The sequence below is a fragment of the Hippocampus guttulatus genome, chromosome 16, assembly GCF_054856545.1.
Source record: "Hippocampus guttulatus isolate MCC_2025c chromosome 16, RoL_Hgut_1.0, whole genome shotgun sequence".
In the NCBI taxonomy this organism is placed as follows: Eukaryota; Metazoa; Chordata; class Actinopteri; order Syngnathiformes; family Syngnathidae; genus Hippocampus; species Hippocampus guttulatus.
In genome coordinates, this window is record NC_141276.1 from 12191722 (window position 1) to 12213998 (window position 22277).

A 22277-nucleotide genomic window follows, 5' to 3' on the forward strand; every position below is an offset into this window, starting at 1 on the left:
GCTGGCGCAGCATCGCGCTGGAGGAATTCTGCCTGCGGTCGCTCTTCGTGTGGGATTTCGGTCTCGGCATGCGGAAGTGATGATGTCACGTGTCGCCCAGACCGGTCCTCGGTTTTCGTTCAGGTTGTTTTGACGTATGTAAGTCGAAACTCACACGAACGCAGAAGTCGGAACTATTTTATGGGGAAACGCTGTAAAGGCCAATTTGGAAGTGGCAAAAGTGCTCACACTCTAAATTTAATAGTACAGTAGCAATAGGTTTTTTTTAAGTATTGTTTTTGATGTGATTTCATCCATGGGCTTTGGGAAAAAGAAACGACCCTATTTTAACAAAGTAGTAAGTAGAAAAGTACAGATTTCAAATGTAAGTAAAACAAAAAACTTCAAAGATCAGATAACGGAAATTATTTACTTTATTGCTTCCCACCACTGCACAATGGTCAGTGAAATAACTTGAAACCTACAAACATGGTAATACTAATAAATATAACTCACCTGAAAATTAAACAGTGAAAATCGCGACCCTCGTGAGGATATACGGTTCGCATAATGGATGGACTGATATCTTTGAAAGGTAAACCTCAACCCTAAAAATTACTTAATGTTTCAGTTAATCCGGACATGTTTGTATAAAATCATACAAATTTACGTTTGTGTAATTTACTGACAGATGACATTTGTTTGTATCACTTTTATTGTCGCCACGGTGTTCCCTTAACAACGAGTCACTTAAACCCAGATCGGTTTTGATCTGCATTATACGATCCATAATGCTATCAATCATCAAAACGTCGTTCAAATGCAAAGGACGGCTTCACTCCAAATTCCTCAGGACGTATCAAATGAGCAAGTTTCCCCACAGTGCGTTCTTTGTCCTTGGACAATTGCATGCATGCTGCACTCTAGTGGCTAAAAATTTCACAGCATTACAGAGGGTGTTCAAGGAAACATTCTGTCTCGCAATTTTTTTTCCCACATTTTAAAACAATTCCCAGGCAAACTCATAACATGTCTGTGAGATGCGTTTTCAGAAATGTGCTGAAAACTAAATATTTACCTCGTCACTTGATTGCACACCTTTTGGGTGCATGAGCAACTACTCCAAGATTTGTGTACAAGAAATAAAAAATTCATAATGCAGAATCAGAATATAGACCATTTAATAGTCGCAGTCTCTAAGAAATATTTTAACGTATAAACTCCTGTTTATGTGAACAATTGCACAACTTTGCTTGAGGAATGCCTCACAAGCTTAATGCTAACACATTATGGAAAGTGCCATGGTAAAACAAATAGCATCATGGTGGACTAACCCTCATCCAAGCACAAACAGTTGTGTGCCACATGTGAAAGACAACATTACAATACTCACTGTCATATAATAGGCTATTATTACATGAGTAGTGCTTTATGAAAGTTTGTACTGTGATATGTCATACTCCAGTTGATTGACATGTCCCGCCTATAAGGGGGAGTTCCAGGAAGTGACTGTAAGAGTGAGCACACCGCATGTTTTACTGCTCTGCCACGTTGTTATTAAAAAGTCGCATAAAACGTGAACCTCGTCTGCCGACCATCATTACACTCACAGGCATATATTCTTTATCCTTTGCAAAGAAAAAAAACATTTTATTGCAACTTACTGAGTCACAGAGTAATGATGACTGTTATTCATTTATGTTTATATTGGCCCTGTAGCCAAGGCAAGCACACAAGAAGTAGCAGGACAATTAACTGAATTGGATTAGTATGTATGTATTGATTGCAACCAAGAAGGGAAGAAAATGACACTAGGGTCTGTGCGGCCCCCTTCTTCTCACTCTGCTTGGGTGGAAAGACCTCATCTGGGCCAACCTCAAACCGGCGCCGGGCCGAGCCCTCTGTGTGAAACTGCCGTCCTTGACGCCTTCCACGAACGCTTCTACGCCATCTAACTTTGTGGTGAGGCTCGCCAGGTCATTCTTGAGGGCGTTGAACTGTCTGTGGAGCTCCCCCAGAGCGTCTGACAGAGGAGCGATCCTACATGGGTGGGCATGAACACGGGGATGGATCAGTGGCCGGTCACAACTATTCCCTTTCCGTAAAATGTGGATTCCCACTCAAAAAAACAAGTAACTTGCCACAGGTGGTTGGAATGTTTTTGCCAGATTACATAAACACATTAGTCATTGCCACTTTGATCGGTTTCCAGTTTTCCTTCGGAGACGTTTTTACAATGAGCTCACCACAAAGTAGAAGCAGCTTGCCATGACCACATGTGATCAGGCATCTGCTGTTATCTAATTCTGTGCGGCTCGGCGGAAATAACAATAAGAGGAAGAAGAAGAAATTACAGTTGATATCATATGTATTTTTTCATTGTTTTTTTAAAATGTAATTTCATTTACATAGACAAAAGAGAGATGATAGTAAGACTGAAAAGAGAGAGGGAGAGAGAGAGAGAAACTGATGGATGGATGATGATAGATTGTAAGACTGGTAGAAAAACAAAACTGAACAACAGAAAGATTGGATGGATAAATTGTTGGATGGCTATATAAGAGAGAGGGAGAGAGAGCGAGAGCTAATTGACTGACTCACCGACTGTATTCGGGAAGGACGGACGCGTGGTCATTGATGAGCAGCTCCTTCATGCGAGTTAAAATGGCAAATTTCCAGTTGTCCAGTATTTGGGTCAAGTTGCTGCAAGCCTTGCCATCTTTCCGTTCTATATTAACCCCCCATATACCCCCCCCCCCCCCCCCACCACACACACACACACACACAATGCGTTATATGCAATTGTTTGTACAAAGTAGAAACCAACCCAAAAGTGTTTATTTTTTACCTTTTGGGTACCAATGTGGCGTTTCCTGTTTCCATTTCTGCGACCGAGCCACTTGGATCATGCAGAGGAGGAGAAGAGCCCCTCGAATGTGCATTGTCTCCTCTTGTCCCAAGTTTCCTTCTACAGCACCATTCATGCACAAGGCAAAGCCTGCTTTACAGAGTCTAGGAAATTCAAAGCAAAATTCAAATAAAATTCAATTCCGAACTGTGTCGAGGCACCTGCTCACACACGGATGACTTTCCTGATTCAACAACATGATCATTACATTTGCAATCAACTGCTAAAGTTTCTCCTCTTACCGTTTTGCTCTCCTCGGGACACGGCAACAAAAACAACAACGTGAATGCCACCTCGATCCCGCACTTGATCGTATTTGCCGCCCAAAAGCCACTCCCTCTGCAGAGTCAACACATGTTGCACAAAAACTATCGTGGCAGGCTAAAATTGCATCTTCCAGATCATCTGCTGTGTGTGTGTGTGTGTGTGTGTGTTTTAAATTTTAATCACATTCATGTTTTCATCAGAGTGGGCTGCAAAATAGCAGTAACGGTCCAGCCAGAGCATTCTTACAGCTTGCTTGAAGTCGTTTTGGTCACACATCTGGGCAACAAAATCACGTGACCTTCAATCTGATTATGTAATAATTTAAAAATGTATTGTTTGTCTTTTCTAATTGCTTGATAGAAGAGTGTATCTCTCCAGCGAGGATGTGCATTTTGCCGTCTTTCTAAACAAAAACATTTTGAGTTGTGGAAACATTCAGGTGAATTATTAAAAGTAATGTACTGTTTTTGAAAAATGCTTGACATCTGTATCGCATGGAGTCTATCGACTGCTCATGCAGCCTAAAATGACTGCATTACATTCCACAGAATGAACTCAGAAATTTCTTTTTTTTAACGTCACCCAACAAGTTCTCTTTTGGGTTAAGGTCTGGGAACTGGACTGGCAAATCCTTGAATAAAGTGCGATGGAGCCTTGAAAATAGAGAGCCTTGAATTACAGATTTATAGAAATAGGCCTACAAACTATCACTGAGCTGATTTTTTGTTTGTTTGCCTTTCGATACAAGCAAAAATGTGAGAAATTGATGTGTTTCAGGCGCCTACCACAAGATGGCAGCAGGTCACAACGTCGGGTCATAAAAACACATTTTGTTGTTTTTTGGGGGGGGGGGGGGGGAGCAGTGGACTTGCCACCAATCAATTGCTTTTCCATTCATTTCAATGGCAAAATATGATTTGACATATGAATGTTTTGAGATACAAACTCATATCTCAAGGCCGCACCCAATTTCCTTCCAGGCTCAAAGTGGCCCTCATAAAATTTGAAACTGTAAATTAAAGTTTGAACTGAAGTAACATATACAATGTCTCCCTACAGTCTAAAATAAGCATCTCACTGCTGTAAAGGAGGATGTTGCATATGATTTTAAAATTGGATTTATACTTTAGTTGTAATATAACAATTGCAAACAAATTTCAAATTACCATTTTTTATTCTAATATTTTAAAAACTATTTTTAAATTTATGAAACCCATATTTTTAAAATCACTGTTATCGTGTATTAACTTCATCATATTTGCTCAATATAATTTGATTGTTGTTATTAACTCAGTAAATTATTAATTATGTACACAATGGTCAATCAACCTGAAGAGACCAAAATTTTTCCTCAGTCTCTTGTTCCTTTTGTGACGTAATGCATGTATGCACACACACACACACACACACACACACACACACACACACACTGTGTATACTGTCTAATCCTCTCACTGTGACTCTCACATGATGAAAAAAATGTGCACGCCTGACAGCCCCCCGCGGCCAAACGCAGCACGGTGACTGCGCCTGGGCTCACATGCTCCACTGCAAACCACTCCACGTATGTCTCGCCTCATTTTATTGGACCGGTTGAAAGAACGCACACGGAGGATTGTCTCCCAGGGATGGACAGCATCAGGAGATATTTGGTGACAAGAAGAGTCCCTTGGGCCTGGAAAAGGACGGAAGACACACCGAATGAGTCCAGCCCGCTCATACCAAAGGTAAAAGGTCACGCTGCTGTCTCATTGTGTTTTGTAATTCCACTTTCAGGAACTTTCTTTATTTTGGTCAGTATTGTACATACCGGTACTTGCCAATAATTAAAGTCACAGAGGGTCATAACTCATCAATTGCTCTAACGTGTTTGTTCACATATTCATTGTTCGAAGGGTTATGACACCACGACCTACTGTATGCTAGTTATTAGTCCATCAATGTTTTGCAATGTTTGTTTGCATTAAGCTAAAATGTGTGCATTTCCATCCATCCATTATCTGATCCGCATGTGTTTAGATAGATCGATAGATAGATTTTTTAACACCAATGTGTATAAATATACATGATATTTTCTTGTGTTTTCTCTTGACTAAGGAGGATGCGGGACCCCACGGAACCACCAAGCATCACCGAGTGGTCACAAGTGGTGAACGGGAGCCCAGATTCAAAGATATCCACCCCAACCACGGTTATTCTTTTATCGACTATTTCCTCAAGTACCTCCTGGTTCTGAGCAACCTCATGTTCTCTGTCCTGGGTCTGCTTCTTCTCACTGTGGGGCTGTGGGGCCTCATCAGCAAAGAGTCCTTCACCCAGGAGAAAATCGGAAGCATGGGCACCGACCCGATGCTGCTGCTGGGGACTCTGGGCCTCTTGCTGGCGTTTCTCTGCCTGACAGGCTGCGTGGGTGCCTTGCGGGAAAACACCTTCTTGTTAAAGTTGTTCTCCGGAATGCTTCTGGTGATCATCACGGCGCAGGTTTTGGCCATCATCGTGGTGTACAGTGTGCAACAAGAGATCGGGAACGTCCTACGGTCAGCCATGTTGGCTGCCATGGCTCGCTACCAGGACGACCTGGATCTGAGGTTCATCACAGATGAGATCCAGTCCAATCTGCAGTGCTGTGGGGCAGATACGTATCGCGACTGGGAGGTCAACATGTGAGTTGGCTTTGGTGGATTTGAACTTTCAAGACCGTGAAGTGAATGCAGAAATTTGTCGAAAAATATATAACTTTCTGCAGGCGTAAAAAGCACAATTACAGCAGATGACATTCAATAATTTTCAACAAAAACTCAATTATGTTGTAATAAATGACTTGTAATAAATGTTGTTCTTTTAAATTGACACCTCAAATTAAGAGCGCTGTCATCCGGTGGCTGAAAATAGAATTACCCCCGATACAAACAACATTAAGACCAAAGTAGAGTTATTAACTGTAATAGCGGAACCGTAAACGTGGAGCCTGTGATGCTTGGGGGTTTACTGTATTATTGTCGTGCTTCATTCTAGAGGCATTGTTTTAATCAGTTTGGGAATCCTGACTTTTTTCTTTTTTTTAATGCTAAAACAGCCCCACCACTCCCTTGAGCGCTTTCATTTGCATCAGTGATTATCTGGCACTTTATCATGCAGTTAGCTAGTCTTTATTTTGGGTTGTCGGCGGGCCCTCTTTAGAGTGCCTCGTTGTTGGCCGTGAGTGCACTGACATCACCTAGAGAAAGGCGGAAGAGTGAGGGTAGAGAGGTTTTTCTATTTAATTTAATGACGTCTAGCTCAACGTGACAGCCAGCATGTGTGTGGATGGCATTCACGTAGCGTGGCTGCTTCAGATTGCCTTATTGTTGCGGCATGGAAAAGTCCTTCAAAGACACGATGGGGTGTATTCCAGCCATGTAGTTATGTGTAGGTGTAAGAAAGATGCTGGATAAAGTTGCATTGGTGTTTCCTGGTCGTGGTCTTTGATTGACAGTTGACAGTTGAGCAGGGCAGGCTTTCAGAGCATTGACTGGTCAAGTCGACAAGTGTAATGAGTATATTCAAGTTAAATGTCATAATTTAACATCACCAACAGTGCATGTGTCACAAAATAATTCATTTCCAAAATTTTTACCCCGCAGATACTACAACTGCTCAGCTCCAGGAGTTCTGGCCTGTGGCGTTCCGGCCACGTGCTGCGTTGACCCACTGGAGAACGGCACAATGTGGAACTCTCAGTGCGGCCTGGACGCCCAAGCGCTGGATGAGTTCAGCGCACAGAGTGTTATCTTCTTGGGAGGGTGCCTGGGGAACATCTTGCGGTGGTTGGAGCAGCACCAAGGATTGATTGGGACCGTGGCGCTGGTCCTACTGGGAGTCCAGGTCGTGACTGTGTTTGTCACCACACGACTCCAACAGAGGATCCATTGGCATAAAGTCAACGCGTAACCACAGGTCAATTGGAACTTTTTGCTGATATTTCATGGGGATAATATGCATATGTTTATCTTTTAAAATGTCTGCTCACCCATCAAGTGTGAAATTACACAACCAAGTATTTTGTGGGGGGTGACCTGCCTCTTTCTGAAAATATGTCGAGAAGAAATCTGCTCAGTTTGTGGCCCCCTTATTTCTTTAACTATCACTTGGCAGCTACCCGGGCAAAGAGCCACCATTTTATTTTCTCCCAAATGGGAGCAAGCCGCAGATACCAATCAAAACTACTGTGGTAGCATTTTCTGACATGCAATATAATGGTGTGGACGAATACCGTAGTTGGCCTCACAGTTCTGAGATTCTGGGTGCATATTTCCTCAGTGCTTGTGAGGGTATTTTGTATTACTGTATAATGTGATCCCCCCCTAACTCTCACACACTGCACGGGGTCATTTATTTAATGGTGTACGATGTGTACACCTCACATACAGTACGTATGCACCCACTGGATTAAGATAAGAAAACCTTTATTTGTCTCACAATGGAGAAATTCGCTATTAGGACATAAAGCTGTCCTTCTCATGACTTTTTTCTACAGCTAACATACAGACACGTCAGTCTCCTCCTCATAGGTTGCATTTGTATTCAACTACGAGGTATTTGCTATGACTAATCGATCGTCCACATTAAAACTATGCAGGTTACCTGTCACATACTGGACACACACAACAGCATAACAGTGCTGAATTTTATTTTCATCTTATAATAATGTGCTTAACTTTTCTTTACATTTTATTTTGGATTTGAAGTAATGGTTTGGTCCATAAAATCCAGTCACTATTAAATTACCTTGGTAAGGTCATCTGCAAATGATTTGTCGAGTAGACTTGGTTTGCTCTGCCTAGTTTGAGACTGTTCACTTTATGACAATCTGCATTGGCTTTCATTTCGAACAATTGAGATTTGTATTCTTCATCACTTATGTGAGATATTTGTGTATGTTCCAGTTAAAAGGAAAATAAAAGGCTTTCGGCAACAAAAAAAAAGTAGTTGCATATCTTTTTTTTTCAGTCTGTACATTAGACGATAGCGCTCAGATGTAAATTCTGCAAAAAACGGTCTTATTGCTCCCACAAGACTGTACAGTGTACACTTATGACCGCGTTTGGGGTTACAGATTTTCTAACTACTGGTACTTCGCCATCGAGTGACTAGCGGTGGAACGTCATTTCGGTTTCTTTTTGCCTCGGGGATTAAAAAGTCATGATTATTTTTGTGTACATTAAAACAATATACTCTTCTAAGTAATTACCTGTTAGGACATGACGAGAACTTCAAGAACAAGAAAAAAATAATTCCGACCGCGACACTCTTCTGACGTCATAGTTCAAAGGGTTAACGCTACGGAAGTTGGGGCCCCACGTGAGAACATTAGTTGTGTTCATTTCACATGTGCTGAAATAACGACGTGAGTCGACATGGGGAAGAATAAGAAGCGTAAGGACGACTCTGGGGAACCGAGGTAATGTAAACGCTACGTTAGGTTGAAAGCAGCTGTTAGCTTAGCGGCTAGTATGCCAATAGCTAGTTACACATTTACCACAGACGGTAATTTTTGTTGAATTTGGTGTGAAAGTCATAAAGATTTAGACGAGCATCTTTAGCTATTTAAAGACAATGAGTATGCTATTTACTACAGATCGTGTTCGAATAAAAGCAAATCTTTCTACATGTTAGTGCGAAGAAGCAGAAACGAGATGGTAAAGCCCCAAAAGCCGACAAAAAAGAGGACCACCTTGAGCACATCCCCTTCAGGCTGCAAGAGATCATTAAGAGCAAGGAGAGGATGGAGCAAAGTGGCTCTTTGAAGGGAAGCAAATTAAGAAACGGTGAGCAAATATAAAGCATTAGTCATTAAAAACCTGCAAACTTGTGATAAGAAATCATGCATCATTTCTGTACGTTTTTCCCCCTTAGCCATCCACTTTCATAGACAACCAGAGAAGTCCAATGTCAGCGATATAGCTGTCCCGCATTTCAAGCGAGGACAATGGGAAAGCGAGTCACAGTACAAGCGGCGCATGGAGATGGAGTCCCAGCAGGTCTTATTCCTCACCAACAACCAGGTGGAGAGGAAACCCGAGCTGGATGAAGACAAACAAGAGAAGCCCGCAGACCAGAGAAAGACAGAAAAAAAGAAAGAGTAAGCAGGTTTTTACAGTGGCACCTTGATTTATAATATGCTCGAGTGAAATGAAAAAAAACAAAGGGCCACAGAATGCACTGTACTGACCTCGCATGTGGTCAAGTCAAGTACAACTTTGTCAAATGTGCTGTATATGCAACATACAGCACAGATGAAATTTCTTCCCTCTCAAGTCAACATAAAACAAGGAGAACCCAAGTCACTGATGCAATTCACTCAAACACACAAATACAAAGTGAATACACTTGCAAGGAGCGAGTGTAACAAAATGTGTTTGTGGCCGGCCAGAATGGATTTATGGCACTTCAACCTTTTGTGTTTGTTGCATGTCATTGGTTGCCGCAGGTACAACAAACAGAAGTCGCAAAAGCAACAGCAGAAAAAGTTGGAACGACGTGAGGCCCAGTTGGAAAAGGAAATGTTCCAAGGTAATGTTATTCAGCAATGCAGCTCGATGGTAATTTAGTCTGCGGACAATCTAAGGAACACTGCCTTTGCTAACTAAGTAACTAAAATACAAATAGTTTGCTCTCTGCAGTGCCCATCCAACGGCCAATGATTTTACATTTCATAATGGTGATCGAAAACCAATTCACATTCAATTTCTTTCTTTATTGAAATCAATGACACGGATACATTCGAGTTTCACCTTAAGACGTGCCTCGGCAATTTCGCGATGACATCTGTAAGGAATAGTGAAGTCAAAATCATGAAACTGATGCCTTTTTTTTCACGTTTGAAAGGAAAGTAACCTTTCATTGCAGTGCCCGAGCTCCACGACCAGTAGTCATGGTCACATCAACTCCAAAATTGAGTGATTTCAAGTCGATGCTCGCAATGATATACGTATATACATATTTTTCATCCTTTTGTGTTTTGGCAGAAAATGTCGTCTCCTTTAATTCATGACCCAGACAGAACTAAGTCAGTAAAACAATGTTTTTGTCTTACAAGATGACATTCCCTTCGGCGAGGTTTCAATGGAACCACCTTCACTAACCAGCAAACCCAAGAAAGCACCCATCAAGCCTCAGGTAAAACGAAACCCTCCAACGTACAATGCCAAATTGGCATGTCATGCGACCAAGTCGTAATACAACATGTTTCTCTCATCTGTTACCTGTTTGACCCATAGGCCGCTAAGGAACTTCTCCTCAACTCGCTTCTCGGCCACGCGCCGGCGCCCACCACCAAGCCGTCCATGGCCAGGCAGAGGATCATGGAGGAGGAGCGGCAGCGGGCCGTGCTGGCTTATCGGCAGCTGAAGAAACAGAGACAGCAGCAACAGGAAGAGGCCAGGACCGTGAGGCGCAAGGTTCCCCAGTGATGGGGCACCGCTACAAGATTATTTTTCCTCAAGTGACTGTGGGAATTTTGCAGTTAAATGTGATGTGGCTGAAGCCCGGCAAGGACGACGCATTCGCAACCCAAGGCTGAGCGGAGACATTTAAATGCTGTTATCTTGTCAAGCATTTATTTGTTGTTCGCAGGCAGTCAGTCCTCAGTTTACAATGGTATCAACGTATGAGGTTACGAATGGCGTGCGATGAAGTAGTCTGTGTAGGAATACATTCTCATACGACAAGGTACGTCGTAATTCTCGTCAAGTTTGACAATTCTGGCCTAGAAATGTTGGAACGGAACTCAAGAGAAACCGGACGCTGCTGAAGTGCGCTCAGCAATACAGTACTACTGAGGGCTGTGTTTCAGAAAACAAATCCATTGCATTTATTTGCAGGACTGTGGTGCCATGCTATCTAAACGGGATAATAAACTGTTTTTATAATGTCAAGAGGAAAGTATTTTTTGCTGCTCATATCATTCTTGTGAGCTGATGTCTCTTTGTGTTTTACCCGATCAAAATCAACAAACACGTTTGGTAAGAAAACAGCGAAACACACTTTAATGCGGCTTGGCTTCCAAGATGTAACAATTTCAATAGAAAATAAAGAAAAGCGACTGACCGGTATTAGTTCCAGACTCAAACTGGCGACACCTTTTTTTCAATATTGAAATATTTGTCATTTTACAATCTGCAATTGACTTTTAATTAGCTATTTATTTACAATATAAAGAGTAAAATACTAAAATGTTGATTTTTATTCATGATAAAATTATACCGTAACAAATGAATGTAACAACCTTTAATGATGCAGTGTTAGAAAAAACAGCAAAGTGATTGCAACAAGTCGAAATTCATAGCTATTCATAATGAAAATCAGTTTTTCATGTTTTTTTTTTTTTTGGTGTTTTTTCCCCCCAAAATGCTTGGCTGTCTCAGTAGGACCACAATGACCAACATTAGAATACAGCCGCAGGACCAAAGTGTTTGTACAATAATAAGGCAGAGTTTTTATTCCTAAAAAAGAAAAAAAAAACAATTTTAAGCCACTGTAACATTATGCAGTTTGAACTTGATCACTGATTTTAAAGACACGATTTTTGTTAAGTACTTCAGATTCATAATCTTTTGCACATAAAATTTGATTACAAATTGTGCTCAAGGGTTTGAGTACAAGCGGTTCTAAAAGACGAAATGCCAACGTACTCTTGCCTACTTAAATGTTAAATACAACTGAATTGTAATTAACCAGCATACTGTACTGGAAAGGCCCCTAACTGCCTGTTTAATGTATTTAATAATATGTGCGGTGTACTAGAAGTACAATACATTCATAAAAACATGTGTAAGCTGCTAGATGAGAATCAATCACATCCATGTTGAAAAGTGAAGCACTTATTAGCAGGCGGCAAGTCTATTTGCATATGTAATTCATTTGAAGGTTAACCCTCAATCCAGCAATGAGCAAGGCCTTTGTTGTCATCGCTGACCTGTGCCACAAAGTCAACAAACAGCAGCCAGATTGTACTTTGTCAAATATGGCGTACACCAGCATCATAATAGTAATGAGCGCCGCGCTGTTTGATCAGCTTTGACCAGCAAAGCCTTCAAGTGGCTGCTTGTGTTTATCCGCCTGCCGTCGCTGCGGTAACAAGGAAGCGCAGCTGTTTGTGAGGGCTCGAGTGTCGCATCTGCTGAGGTCGTGAAGTGGTGTCGCGCACGTGGCCGTGCATGTGCACCTGACAGCTCGAGTGCCCGGGAGCGGGCTTAGCCGGGTTGCCCACCGATGGCATCAAATAGTGCTTTTGTTTGCGTCCATTTGGATACATTTCCCTGCGAGCGGCATTTTTTTTATATGCATCTTTGGAATTGGAGCAGGCGGCCCGGAAGTCCAGTGGTTAGCGCGTTGACCTCACAGTGCAGAGGTCGTGCGTTCGATCCTGGCTCCGGCCTTCCTGTGTGGAGTTTGCATGTTCTCCCCATGCCTGCGTGGGTTTTCTCCGAGCATGCCGTTTTCCTCCCACATTCCAAAAAACATGCAAGGCAGGCTGATTAAACGCTCTAAATTGTCTAGAGATTTGAGTGTGAACGCGAATGGTTGTTCGTCTCTGTGTGCCCTGCGATTGGCTGGCAACCAGTTCAGGGTGTCCCCTGCCTACTGCCCTAAGACGGCTGGGATAGGCTCCAGCACCCCCGCGACCTTTGTGAGGAAAAGCGGATCGGAAAATGGATGGATGGATGGAATTGGAGCATCAAAAGCTAGAAAGCCTGACATAGGTTTTGCATTGATTATTTCACTTTCACTTTTTTATTTTTTATTTTTCACTTTCAATTAAAGAATTTGAGATCCAGTGCTTGTAGCATGGCAGTGAATTCAACTCACTTAACAACAAGCAGCGGTTTGGCAGATAGTAAACAAATATTTCCCCCACAAAAACCTCAACGCTGTTTAATGGCACTTGGAGATGAAATTTACTGTCAAAATAATTACAAAAGAAGTTACAATCCGTTCATCTTAACGAACAAGGCTAGCAACGATACAAAGCACCATAGACAAGCTAACAAACCACAATGGTGTCTTAACCCTTGAAGCTCATATCTTACTGAGCGGTGAAGGTTCTATGTTGCAAAGGCGTTCTCCAGACATTCCCAAACAGTTTTAATGGCTGCAAAGAGGTTTTCTTTTCGCCGTAAAATTTTGCAACCTTGAACGAACCCTGATGAAAAAGCATTCGCAAGGTGTGGCACATGCTTGCGGACCTTCGCTACTCAGTGAGATACAGCCTTTAAGCAGCGGAAATGTCAACACAATCGGATATGACAATACTCGCAGGCACAATATTATTTATGAAGTATGACTAAAATTACTGTGGTTTAAAATGTTTTATGACGGTACAAGAATTTATAATATATATTCCCGCTGAGGATATACTCAATGTTCCGCTTGAACGATAAGATAAGAAAACCTTTATTGTCTCACAATGGAGAAATTTGCCATGTACAGCAGCAAAGTTCGGAGGGAAAAAGTAGAAAAACAAGTATTTGCATGCAAAAAATAATCTTTAAAAAATGAACTTTACACAGTACAGAATGCAATATAAATATACAAAATATAAGATATAAGCATTTTGGAAAACTGGTTGATTTGGCGATACTGTTCATGATTTTCAATGAACAGTAATGTTAGTGAATCTTAAAAATGATCTTAAAGAGACCCTTAAAGCCCAGAATAAACGTTTTATTTGCTTGTATGCCCTCTTGGGAATGCGCTGCGATGCGACTCTGTCAAAAAAGGTAAACACAGCTGCATTGAGTTGTTGGATGCACAAATTTGCATTCATTTGATTGCCTGTTTTGTGACACTGGGTGTATTTTATGAAATGCTGCTTCCATGAGTGAAAATCGTTTTATTGTCGCTGCAAAAGTTTAGTTTCTTTCTATGCTCTTTTTTTGTGTGTGTGTGCGTGCGTGTGTGGGGTACTTGCAACCCACTCAGCTTGTTGTGTAACAAACGTCTCGCTCCATTCCACCAAATCGCAATGTCCTTATAATAGCACATTGTTTTGCAACAACAAAAACAAAAAAAAAAACAGTAACGCACCCTCCACCCGTCCCATTAGTGGCCGAGATTACATGGATTTATTGCCCGCTTGTCGTTTCCACTCCCAGTGGAAGGTCCGCTGCAAGGCTTATCGAGCCGACGCATGCAAATGGCAGATCACGTCACGCCTCACGTGGCTTTGCCACTAGCAACTGCCAAAACACACTTGTCACGACATTCGGTGCACCTGAACTGGCTGCAATCAGATCCAATGCAGGCGCTGTTTTGTAGAATCACCGTCGAGTAACACGACGCTTCATTCAGACAAACTGAACATCTATCTTTGTTTCTATAGGCAGAATTTCTGATTTCACTGTAATGTGCAGGTTTGCAATAAGCTGTATCTCTGGCCAGCAATTCTCACACAGCTTTATGAGGATATTACTTATTTTATTATTTCAAGGCACTACAGGATAAAATGGCGTTCAAAATGAGATTAACACGGTAATCCTTCAAACAAAGACCTCTTTCCTCACAAAAAATACATTTCATACCAAAAAAAAACAACAACTGTAAAATTATAACCTCATGATTGTAATAAAGCAGATCTGTGAATAATACAGTATGTCCTGGTGCAAAAAAAAAAAAAAGTTTCCATTTTGGGATTTTATGTAAACAAAAAACACACCGAACCAAAGAGCAGATTATCATCATGCCAAAATGGCCAAAGGCGGGCAGGCTTCTGTGAACTGCGTGCGTCAGATATGGTTGCTAAGAGGCCAAAGAGCCCAACGAGTGATCCAGGGAGCTTCTGCTGCTTCCGCCAGCGTTCAAAGATGAGGCCGAGGCGCGGCGCATCATCGTGTCCTGGTCCATCTGTGAGAAAGCACAATCGCGCTGTATTGAAGGACAAAATACGGGGGATTTATTTGGATATTTTCCAAACATTAATTGCTCACCTTGGTCAGACCTTTTGCGATCAGGGCGATTTCGGTGGGCTGGTACACGCAGCTTCGCAGTTGACCGTTATAAGCGCCGTATGGTGACACAGGCTTTGATGGCACTGATGATGAATGACGGCAGAAAGAAAATGCGTTCAAAACAAACGCAACATTGAAGACTCTTAACGTGTCTCGACAGTCAAGTCAAACTCGATTTATCAATGGCGAAGCAGAGTTTAACGCTCCCCAACCGCATCTATGCCAGTTGCCATCGACTCCAACCTCTGCCGTGCCATACAACCGTTGACTTGAAACCTGACTTCAGCCACATCACACATTCTATTTTCCCACTTCGGTCCATTTGTGGAAGTTTAATCTACAGTGAAACTCCTCTACAACGAAACCTACATGGGCGAAAATACCCCCTAGTGTGAAAACATCTTCATGCATTAAAACCATCCCCATTTTTCTGCTCCCCCTACAATGAAAAATCCCACTGTTGCGTAATACAAAATCTTTTTTTCTGCCCTTGCCTCGTAACGAGATTCATTACAACGAAAACAAGCCTTCCGCAAAAGTCTAATCCAACCTCAGCCTACAGCGACTCCTACTGCTTAGCTCGGAAATGGCAACAGCAAACATCACAGTGGCTTACACATGTGCAGTAGGACAGGAAGTATTTATTATTGTTCGTTTCAGACGCAGCATGAACGTTGCATTGCTAAAATGGCTAAAAAAAACGGATCTTTGCAGACCAAAGATTGAAGAAAAGAAAAAATGTAAGGCTTCAAGACAGGATAAAAGTAATAAAAATGAAAGCTGGAGGAAGCAAAGTAAAATATATTATGCAAGAAATTGATGTAAGTGAAAGTGAATGCTGATCGTAAATTTCACAATTTCTTTCCCTTTTTTTTCTTTCTACGTTGGCTATATGAAGTGTCAAATAAGTGTATGCGCATAGTTATGCACTATTGGAATAAAAATAAAGAGTACTCACACGTTTGTGTGTGTGTGTGTGTTTACATCTGAGATAAATTTGCTATCGTGAAAAGTCCCCTGTTGTGAAAAATTTCTTGCTGCAAACATTATTTCGTTGGAGAGGAGTTTCACTGTACTTAGATGAGTGAGCAGATTCCTATGGCACCTGCCGCGCACAAAAATGGGGACCACAGAATAATCGGTTGTGAAGCAAGCAATTGGTATTGTGGTAAAACTAACAGCGAAAGGATTTTTTCCCCACAAGGCAGTCCATGTTCACATTGCCCAAATATTGTCGAGTAGAAAACCAATGGCCCCAAGTAGGGATGCAATATACTGGAAAATTGACTGTAAACTGATCCATCCATTGGAATTTTTAAAATGGTAAAATGAATGGTAATTAACTGAGGATTGAGGGCTATGTAGCAAAAGGTATAATATGGCTCCTGTTACCTGTTGGAGGTTCCTCCATTGTGAAGGCTTTATTTTCCATGTACACAGTCTGGCGGTGTGGCTCCGGCTCCTTGTGAATGTTGTCGAACACCAAGCTCCTGGAAGGGTAGATGTGGTCGCCATCATGTGGGGGCTCCAGGTCCGGATCCCGCTGTGTCAGTAAGCAAATCTCCGGGATGGCGTACAGGAGTAGGAACACCCACGCGTTGGCCACCACGGCTACAGCCAGGGTGGGATCGTCCCAGCTCGCGTTTCCCAGCACTCGGTTCCCGCCGACGTACATGGCGATCCAAGCCATCCAGATGGCCACGGTGAAGAGGCCGGAGACCAGGATGAAAGCCGCGTCTCGGCGCCACTGCTTGTGCCTGTGCGTCAGCGAGGGCACGGACATCAGAATGGCGGCGAGTAGCAGAACCATCACGTAGATCAGCGCCATGACAAAGTCCTGGTTGGCAAAGTCGCAGGACAGCTCGGAAGCGTCCGTACCGCTTGGCGGGTTCCGGACAACTGTGATGAGGAGCCACTCGGTGTTGATGATGACCTCCACTAACCAGAGCCCGAGCGCCCCCAGGCACAGCATCCAGCTCCCGGGGCCCCGGCCACGCCTCCGCAACAAGACGAGCCACAGCCCGTGCATCACCAGGCAGGCCAGGCATCCCGAGAACAGGACGCCAAAGAGGAACCTCCGTGCCACGCAGCTGGTGGAGTCGCGGCCCACCACAAAGGCGAAGGCTAGCCCAAAGAGTCCCAGGGTGGAAATGAGAACGCCGGCCTGCAGGGCCACCGTGCCTTTCCTCTCCTTGTCCGTCACCAAGGGCAGGCAGGCCATGAGGATGACGAACAGCACGAAGGAGGTCAGCACGCCGGCGGCGGCGACGGCCTCCACCACCACCCCCCACACTGCCGCCAGGTCACACAGGTTGTAGTATATGGAGCCGATGCTGGTCCCGCATCCTCTGGGCGGGCCTGTCAATGCCATCGTTTTCTTGAAGGTAAGATGCTGCAAACACAAAATCTTCCACCTTTGTATAGTATTGATGCTTTCTACTAGGGCGGGGTGAGTAGCGATACTAAGTACAGTCATACCTCGGCTTTCGACCATAATCCGTTCCAGAAGGCTGTTTGAAAATCGATTTGTTCGATAACCGAAACCACGCTCTATTTTTTAAAAAAAAATTATTGAACACGTCTGCTCACAATGGAACGCTACACGAGGAAGTGTCACTTTTTCGTGTAAGGAAGACGAGAGGAGTCAAGTGGCGCATTTAAATGCGCTCAGTTTGGTCGAGAACCGATTTTCGGTCGTAATCCGAGGCATAAAAAACTAGAAATCTTTGGTCGAAAACCGATTTAGTCGAGAACAGAGACGTTCGAAAACCGAAGTTTGACTGTACTGTATCGGTATCGGGCCGATACATTCTTGTTTTGAGGTTTTGGCTCTCTGTGGAGTCTGCCAATACAGCCACCGATGCTTAAGGCAAAGAAAATCGGACATCGAGTAAGTCCTCCTCGGCAGATAATGTGGCAGTTTGACACAACAGCTAATCAATCATCATTTGTGTGATATGAGAGGTTTTGCTCATAATATTTTGTCATTGTGTTAAAATGAAGATGGCAAAGGCCCTCGAGGTCTCGGTACTCTGTTTGACGAGTACTAAGAGTGAATGTTTTGGTTGGCATCTGAAAAAAAGTGATATTGAGCATCCCTAAGTTTCTAGAATTGCTACACGGTAGTAGAATTAATCATCGTGATTGAATTATTATTTTGATTGTCTTTGGTTTTTGGTTTTTCATCCAAATGTTGACTGCATTTATGAGTTCAACACTGTGTTAAATTGGTTAGTGATGAACTACAACATAGCCGATGGGTGTTGAAGGGTGTATTTCTGCCGCCGCAAAAGGGAGATTTTTTTCGTCTGTGCCAATCAGTCGCTTTCGTTTTGATTGCGGTGTCCGCCTTCTAAATGTCAACTTGTGACATTGTGAAGGCAAAACCGTCAGCATCCTTTTATGACACTAAACAGACCGTCATGCATTTACTCATCATGCGCGGTCTGAGAATGACTGTTTTTGAGGATTTTAACCCCAAATCCATGAGAAATTTGCTTCGAGAAATCTGTCAGAAACTCAAGCAAGTGCAAAATATTACATATTTGATGTGATTTATTTTTACTGTTGATTTCAAACTAAAAGTAAAAATCAACATTTTCAATTTATGAGTTTGTATCCATTTGTAACACTGAAAGCCAATGAATATTCTCTTTTTAAAAGCATATTATGCATAAATAACATGAGCTTTTGGCGTCCTACCTGTGCAGCTCCAACAAGTGTCTGGATTCTTCTTATGATCAATCCTGTGTTGTTCGAGCAGATAATCCAACCAATTTCCTGCTCACTGACTCACTCTCCCGGTGGAATCGTGCAGCAGTCTCCCAATGCTCCCACTCCTCGTCTCAGGGGCTAGCGCGCCATTGTGTCAGCGACCCGCTGCTGGTCGCGTTCTGTCAACTGGAGCCGTCCGAATGGACCGCACTTCAGCGCCGCCGCGCCACTGCCACCCTCTTGTTAAGCGTCCGACCTCTCCTTTGTTGTTTGCAGCTTTGCATATTCTGCGAGATTAGGAGTCGGCCTGCTTATTTGTTCCAGGGCCAAACAAAGAGGCCACTCACCTGCTCTTGAACGGCTCGTTTCCACTCAAATTTGCCCTGTACCGGGTCAGAATGCATTGTTATAACGCACAGACCGATGCTGATTAATGGCCTTTTTATTATTAGCCTGATTAGCTCACTTTTGTGATGAGAGTTCCTCTTTTGGTTATCAGCTGATGCACATTCATCAGGTATGCAACCTAATCACTCGTATTGGTGTTCAGAGAAAGTACAAAATCTATTTTGACAATACATACACACACATACAGCACTAAATTATTGACACTTTGGGCACGATTTGGACAGTTTCACTTCGCGGTGTAGTCACCTTTGTTGCCAGCAGTTTAGAGTTCACAGAGTCTTGAGGGGGACAGTAAATGTGCACTTCTACAAGCTGTACACTGACTGCTTTATATTGCAGGAAAGTTTCATTTCTTCAGCGTTGTCCCATAAAGAAGCCATGAGGGGTATACACACGTCACATTAAAATACTCTTTTTACCATATAGTTTTATATTTATGCATTATGTGGGTAAATATGTGGCGCGTGTGTACTGTGTATATGTGACATAGGAGTGGATTTTCACCAAGTCCACTCCCACAGAAAAAAAAAAAAATCCTATCCACCACAGTCCTGGACCATAGTAAACAATAAATAAATAATCCTGCCCCGTCCTGGTTAAAATGACTCCCATCCCATCCTGCTCCTGTTCAGACTGACTCCCACTCCTGTACCATTCTTATTTTGGAACTCAGCTAAGTCACATTAATGAGATGAGATATATACATATATGTATATATATATATACATATATGTATACATATATATATATATATATATATATATATATATATATATACACACACTGTGTGTGTGTGTGTGTGTACGTGAAACTAATAACTCATCCTTTAGAAGGAGAGAGTGCTGCACTGTTCACCTAATTCAGAGCGCCACCTGATGGACAAATATCTCATAGTTCACATGACTGAATGGGATGATGTAACCAAAATGGGGATCTTTTTGATTGATCTGTTGAAAGGCAGGCCACTCAACCACTACTAATAACAGTATTTTAATCCCCTCCCCCCTCCCAACCCCACAAACACACACACACGCAATAAAATACAATCCATCTTTATTTCCACAGCACTTACACAATAGCTACAAAAAAATTAACATAAAATAACCATCGTAGCAGATCAACCATAGCAGAACACAACATAAAAGAAAGACAATAATACGATCGGAACAACTCTTCCTACGTACGCTCTTTTATTTGAAGTGGTTCTAGATGGAAGAGGAGAGAATCAAACTGTTCTTTCATCAGAGACAATCCTGTTGCAGAAAAGACACAAGGCATTTTCATTTGTTGTCAAAACAACTGAAAATTGCTGGCCCTCAGTGATATCATTTTAAATTAACTTGGTGTCGGTCTTAATCACAATTTATATTGAATTAAATGCATTAAAACATAATAAATACAATTCATTTTCCACATTTTTATTCATAGTAATTGAGCAAAATGTCATCACTTTCCCAACAAAAAGCATGGAAGAAATTTCATCTGTGCTGTATGTTACACATACGTACAGCACATTTGACAATAAAGTTGTATTCAATACAATTCAATTCAATGTTCCTCCAAAATGTTTTTTTTTAATCACATGCAAAAACACCAGATAAAAATATTTAACTTAAGGTAAAGAATACATTTTAAAGTTTTGCCAAATAGACCAGTCGTAGACAATGACAATATATATTTTAATATATCTTACTGATTTTGAGACACTGTCCTGTCAAGCATCTCGGGTCCAACAAAAGAATCAGGGTACATACAGTACCATTTAAAAAACAATATATATATGTATATTTTAACATATTATGAACAGTATGCTTGGAGACAGACAATTCACTTCAATCAAGTGATATTTCAACATGAAATTGGAAAAAAAATATGTTTGTATTAGACTAAAGTTTTGAATTAGAGGGTTTTGACAAAGACAATTGCTGTCTACTTATAATATTGACCTAAATTAACTGTGATTGACAATTGTATTTTATATACCATATTTATTTCATTGTGTGTATGAAATGAAAAGTGCATGTGAGTATTGTTTTGCAGTCCTGGTTTTGTTGGGGTTAGGGGGGAGGGGGCACATGCCCTCCAGGCCCACTGCAGGATTAAGGTCATCTGGGACACCTTTTTGTCTGAAGCTAGCTGGCATTTTGCCTGCACTAAAAGTCCTGTTTAGACTGCGTGATGGAGCCTCCTGTGGTGCATCGATCCCTCAATAGTCGATACAGGAATCCAGCAGTTGACAAGTTAGCCCCCCCGTGCCTCCACCACTTTTATTTTACAATATGGTTCTGTTCATAGATTCTTCATAGGAACCCATCACCAAGGACAAAGCAATGTGACCTTAATGAAGGGCATCCCATTCCCACAGGCATGCAACATTGCAGTCAGACAAATAAATAGCACACAGTAGCTTCCAATTAATATCAAATACGATACTAACACTAAACCGAGTCTTTCCGTTACAATTTATGAAGAGACTCCTACGTTTGTAGGAAGACCATACCTGGCGAACTCACGAGACTGTACTTTGCATTCTTGATATTGAAAAATGGCTACCCTTTATCATGACAAGGAAGTACGTCACAGCTGGAGGAAATGTAGCTCACAAGTACACAACCATTGCAATTACAAAGACACTACCGCCCGAAAGAAGTGTGCTATTTGGAAGACTGTACTTTCCCAGTTTACAAGACCGTACTCTACGTTCTTGATATTGAGAAACGGCTTCAAACTAGCTAGCTTGCTATCTCTCCATCTAGTTAGCTAGCTTGCTATCTCACTGGCTAGCTTGCTACCCAACATGCTTTCTGTCTGTCTGTCTTTCTTTCTCTGTCAGTCTTGCTGTCTGTCTCTCTGTCTCTCTCTGTATCTCTCTCTAACTGCAGTTAACATGCATTAAAATGAAATTTAGAATTGATTTTAAGATTCGTGAAGAGTGACAAAATACACCTAATTTTGGCTAAATGGGGAGGATATAACAATAGAACACCAATTTTCACAGCATTATGAAGTCACGG

The 22277-nt window shown here is 42.1% G+C and overlaps 3 protein-coding genes across 5 annotated transcripts; 2 read left to right on the top strand and 1 right to left on the bottom strand.

Moving 5' to 3' along the window:
* Positions 1-4653: 4653 nt before the first annotated feature.
* On the top strand, positions 4654-8224 carry tspan10 (tetraspanin 10). 2 transcript variants are annotated; one of them, XM_086133128.1, is made up of 3 exons: positions 4654-4881; positions 5252-5817; positions 6778-8224. In XM_086133128.1, the coding sequence occupies exons 1-3, from the start codon at positions 4783-4785 to the stop codon at positions 7082-7084; spliced, it is 972 nt and encodes a 323-aa protein (XP_085989254.1). In that variant the 5' UTR covers positions 4654-4782; the 3' UTR covers positions 7085-8224. The 2 variants fall into 2 exon arrangements, with proteins under 2 accessions (XP_085989254.1, XP_085989255.1); XM_086133129.1 differs by having other exon boundaries at positions 5255-5817.
* Positions 8225-8465: 241 nt separating this feature from the next.
* Positions 8466-11077, top strand: ccdc137 (coiled-coil domain containing 137). The gene is made up of 6 exons (XM_086133022.1): positions 8466-8594; positions 8810-8961; positions 9050-9275; positions 9624-9706; positions 10233-10312; positions 10414-11077. The coding sequence occupies exons 1-6, from the start codon at positions 8551-8553 to the stop codon at positions 10603-10605; spliced, it is 777 nt and encodes a 258-aa protein (XP_085989148.1). The 5' UTR covers positions 8466-8550; the 3' UTR covers positions 10606-11077.
* A 3513-nt stretch (positions 11078-14590) lies between these two features.
* LOC147193202 (G protein-coupled receptor family C group 5 member C-like) lies at positions 14591-19102 on the bottom strand. 2 transcript variants are annotated; one of them, XM_086133979.1, is made up of 4 exons: positions 18844-19102; positions 16534-17533; positions 15121-15224; positions 14591-15037 (listed from the first exon to the last, which is right to left on the bottom strand). In XM_086133979.1, the coding sequence occupies exons 2-4, from the start codon at positions 17510-17512 to the stop codon at positions 14933-14935; spliced, it is 1188 nt and encodes a 395-aa protein (XP_085990105.1). In that variant the 5' UTR covers positions 17513-17533; positions 18844-19102; the 3' UTR covers positions 14591-14932. The 2 variants fall into 2 exon arrangements, with proteins under 2 accessions (XP_085990105.1, XP_085990104.1); XM_086133978.1 differs by lacking the exon at positions 18844-19102 and having other exon boundaries at positions 16534-18762.
* Between the last annotated feature and the right edge of the window lie 3175 nt (positions 19103-22277).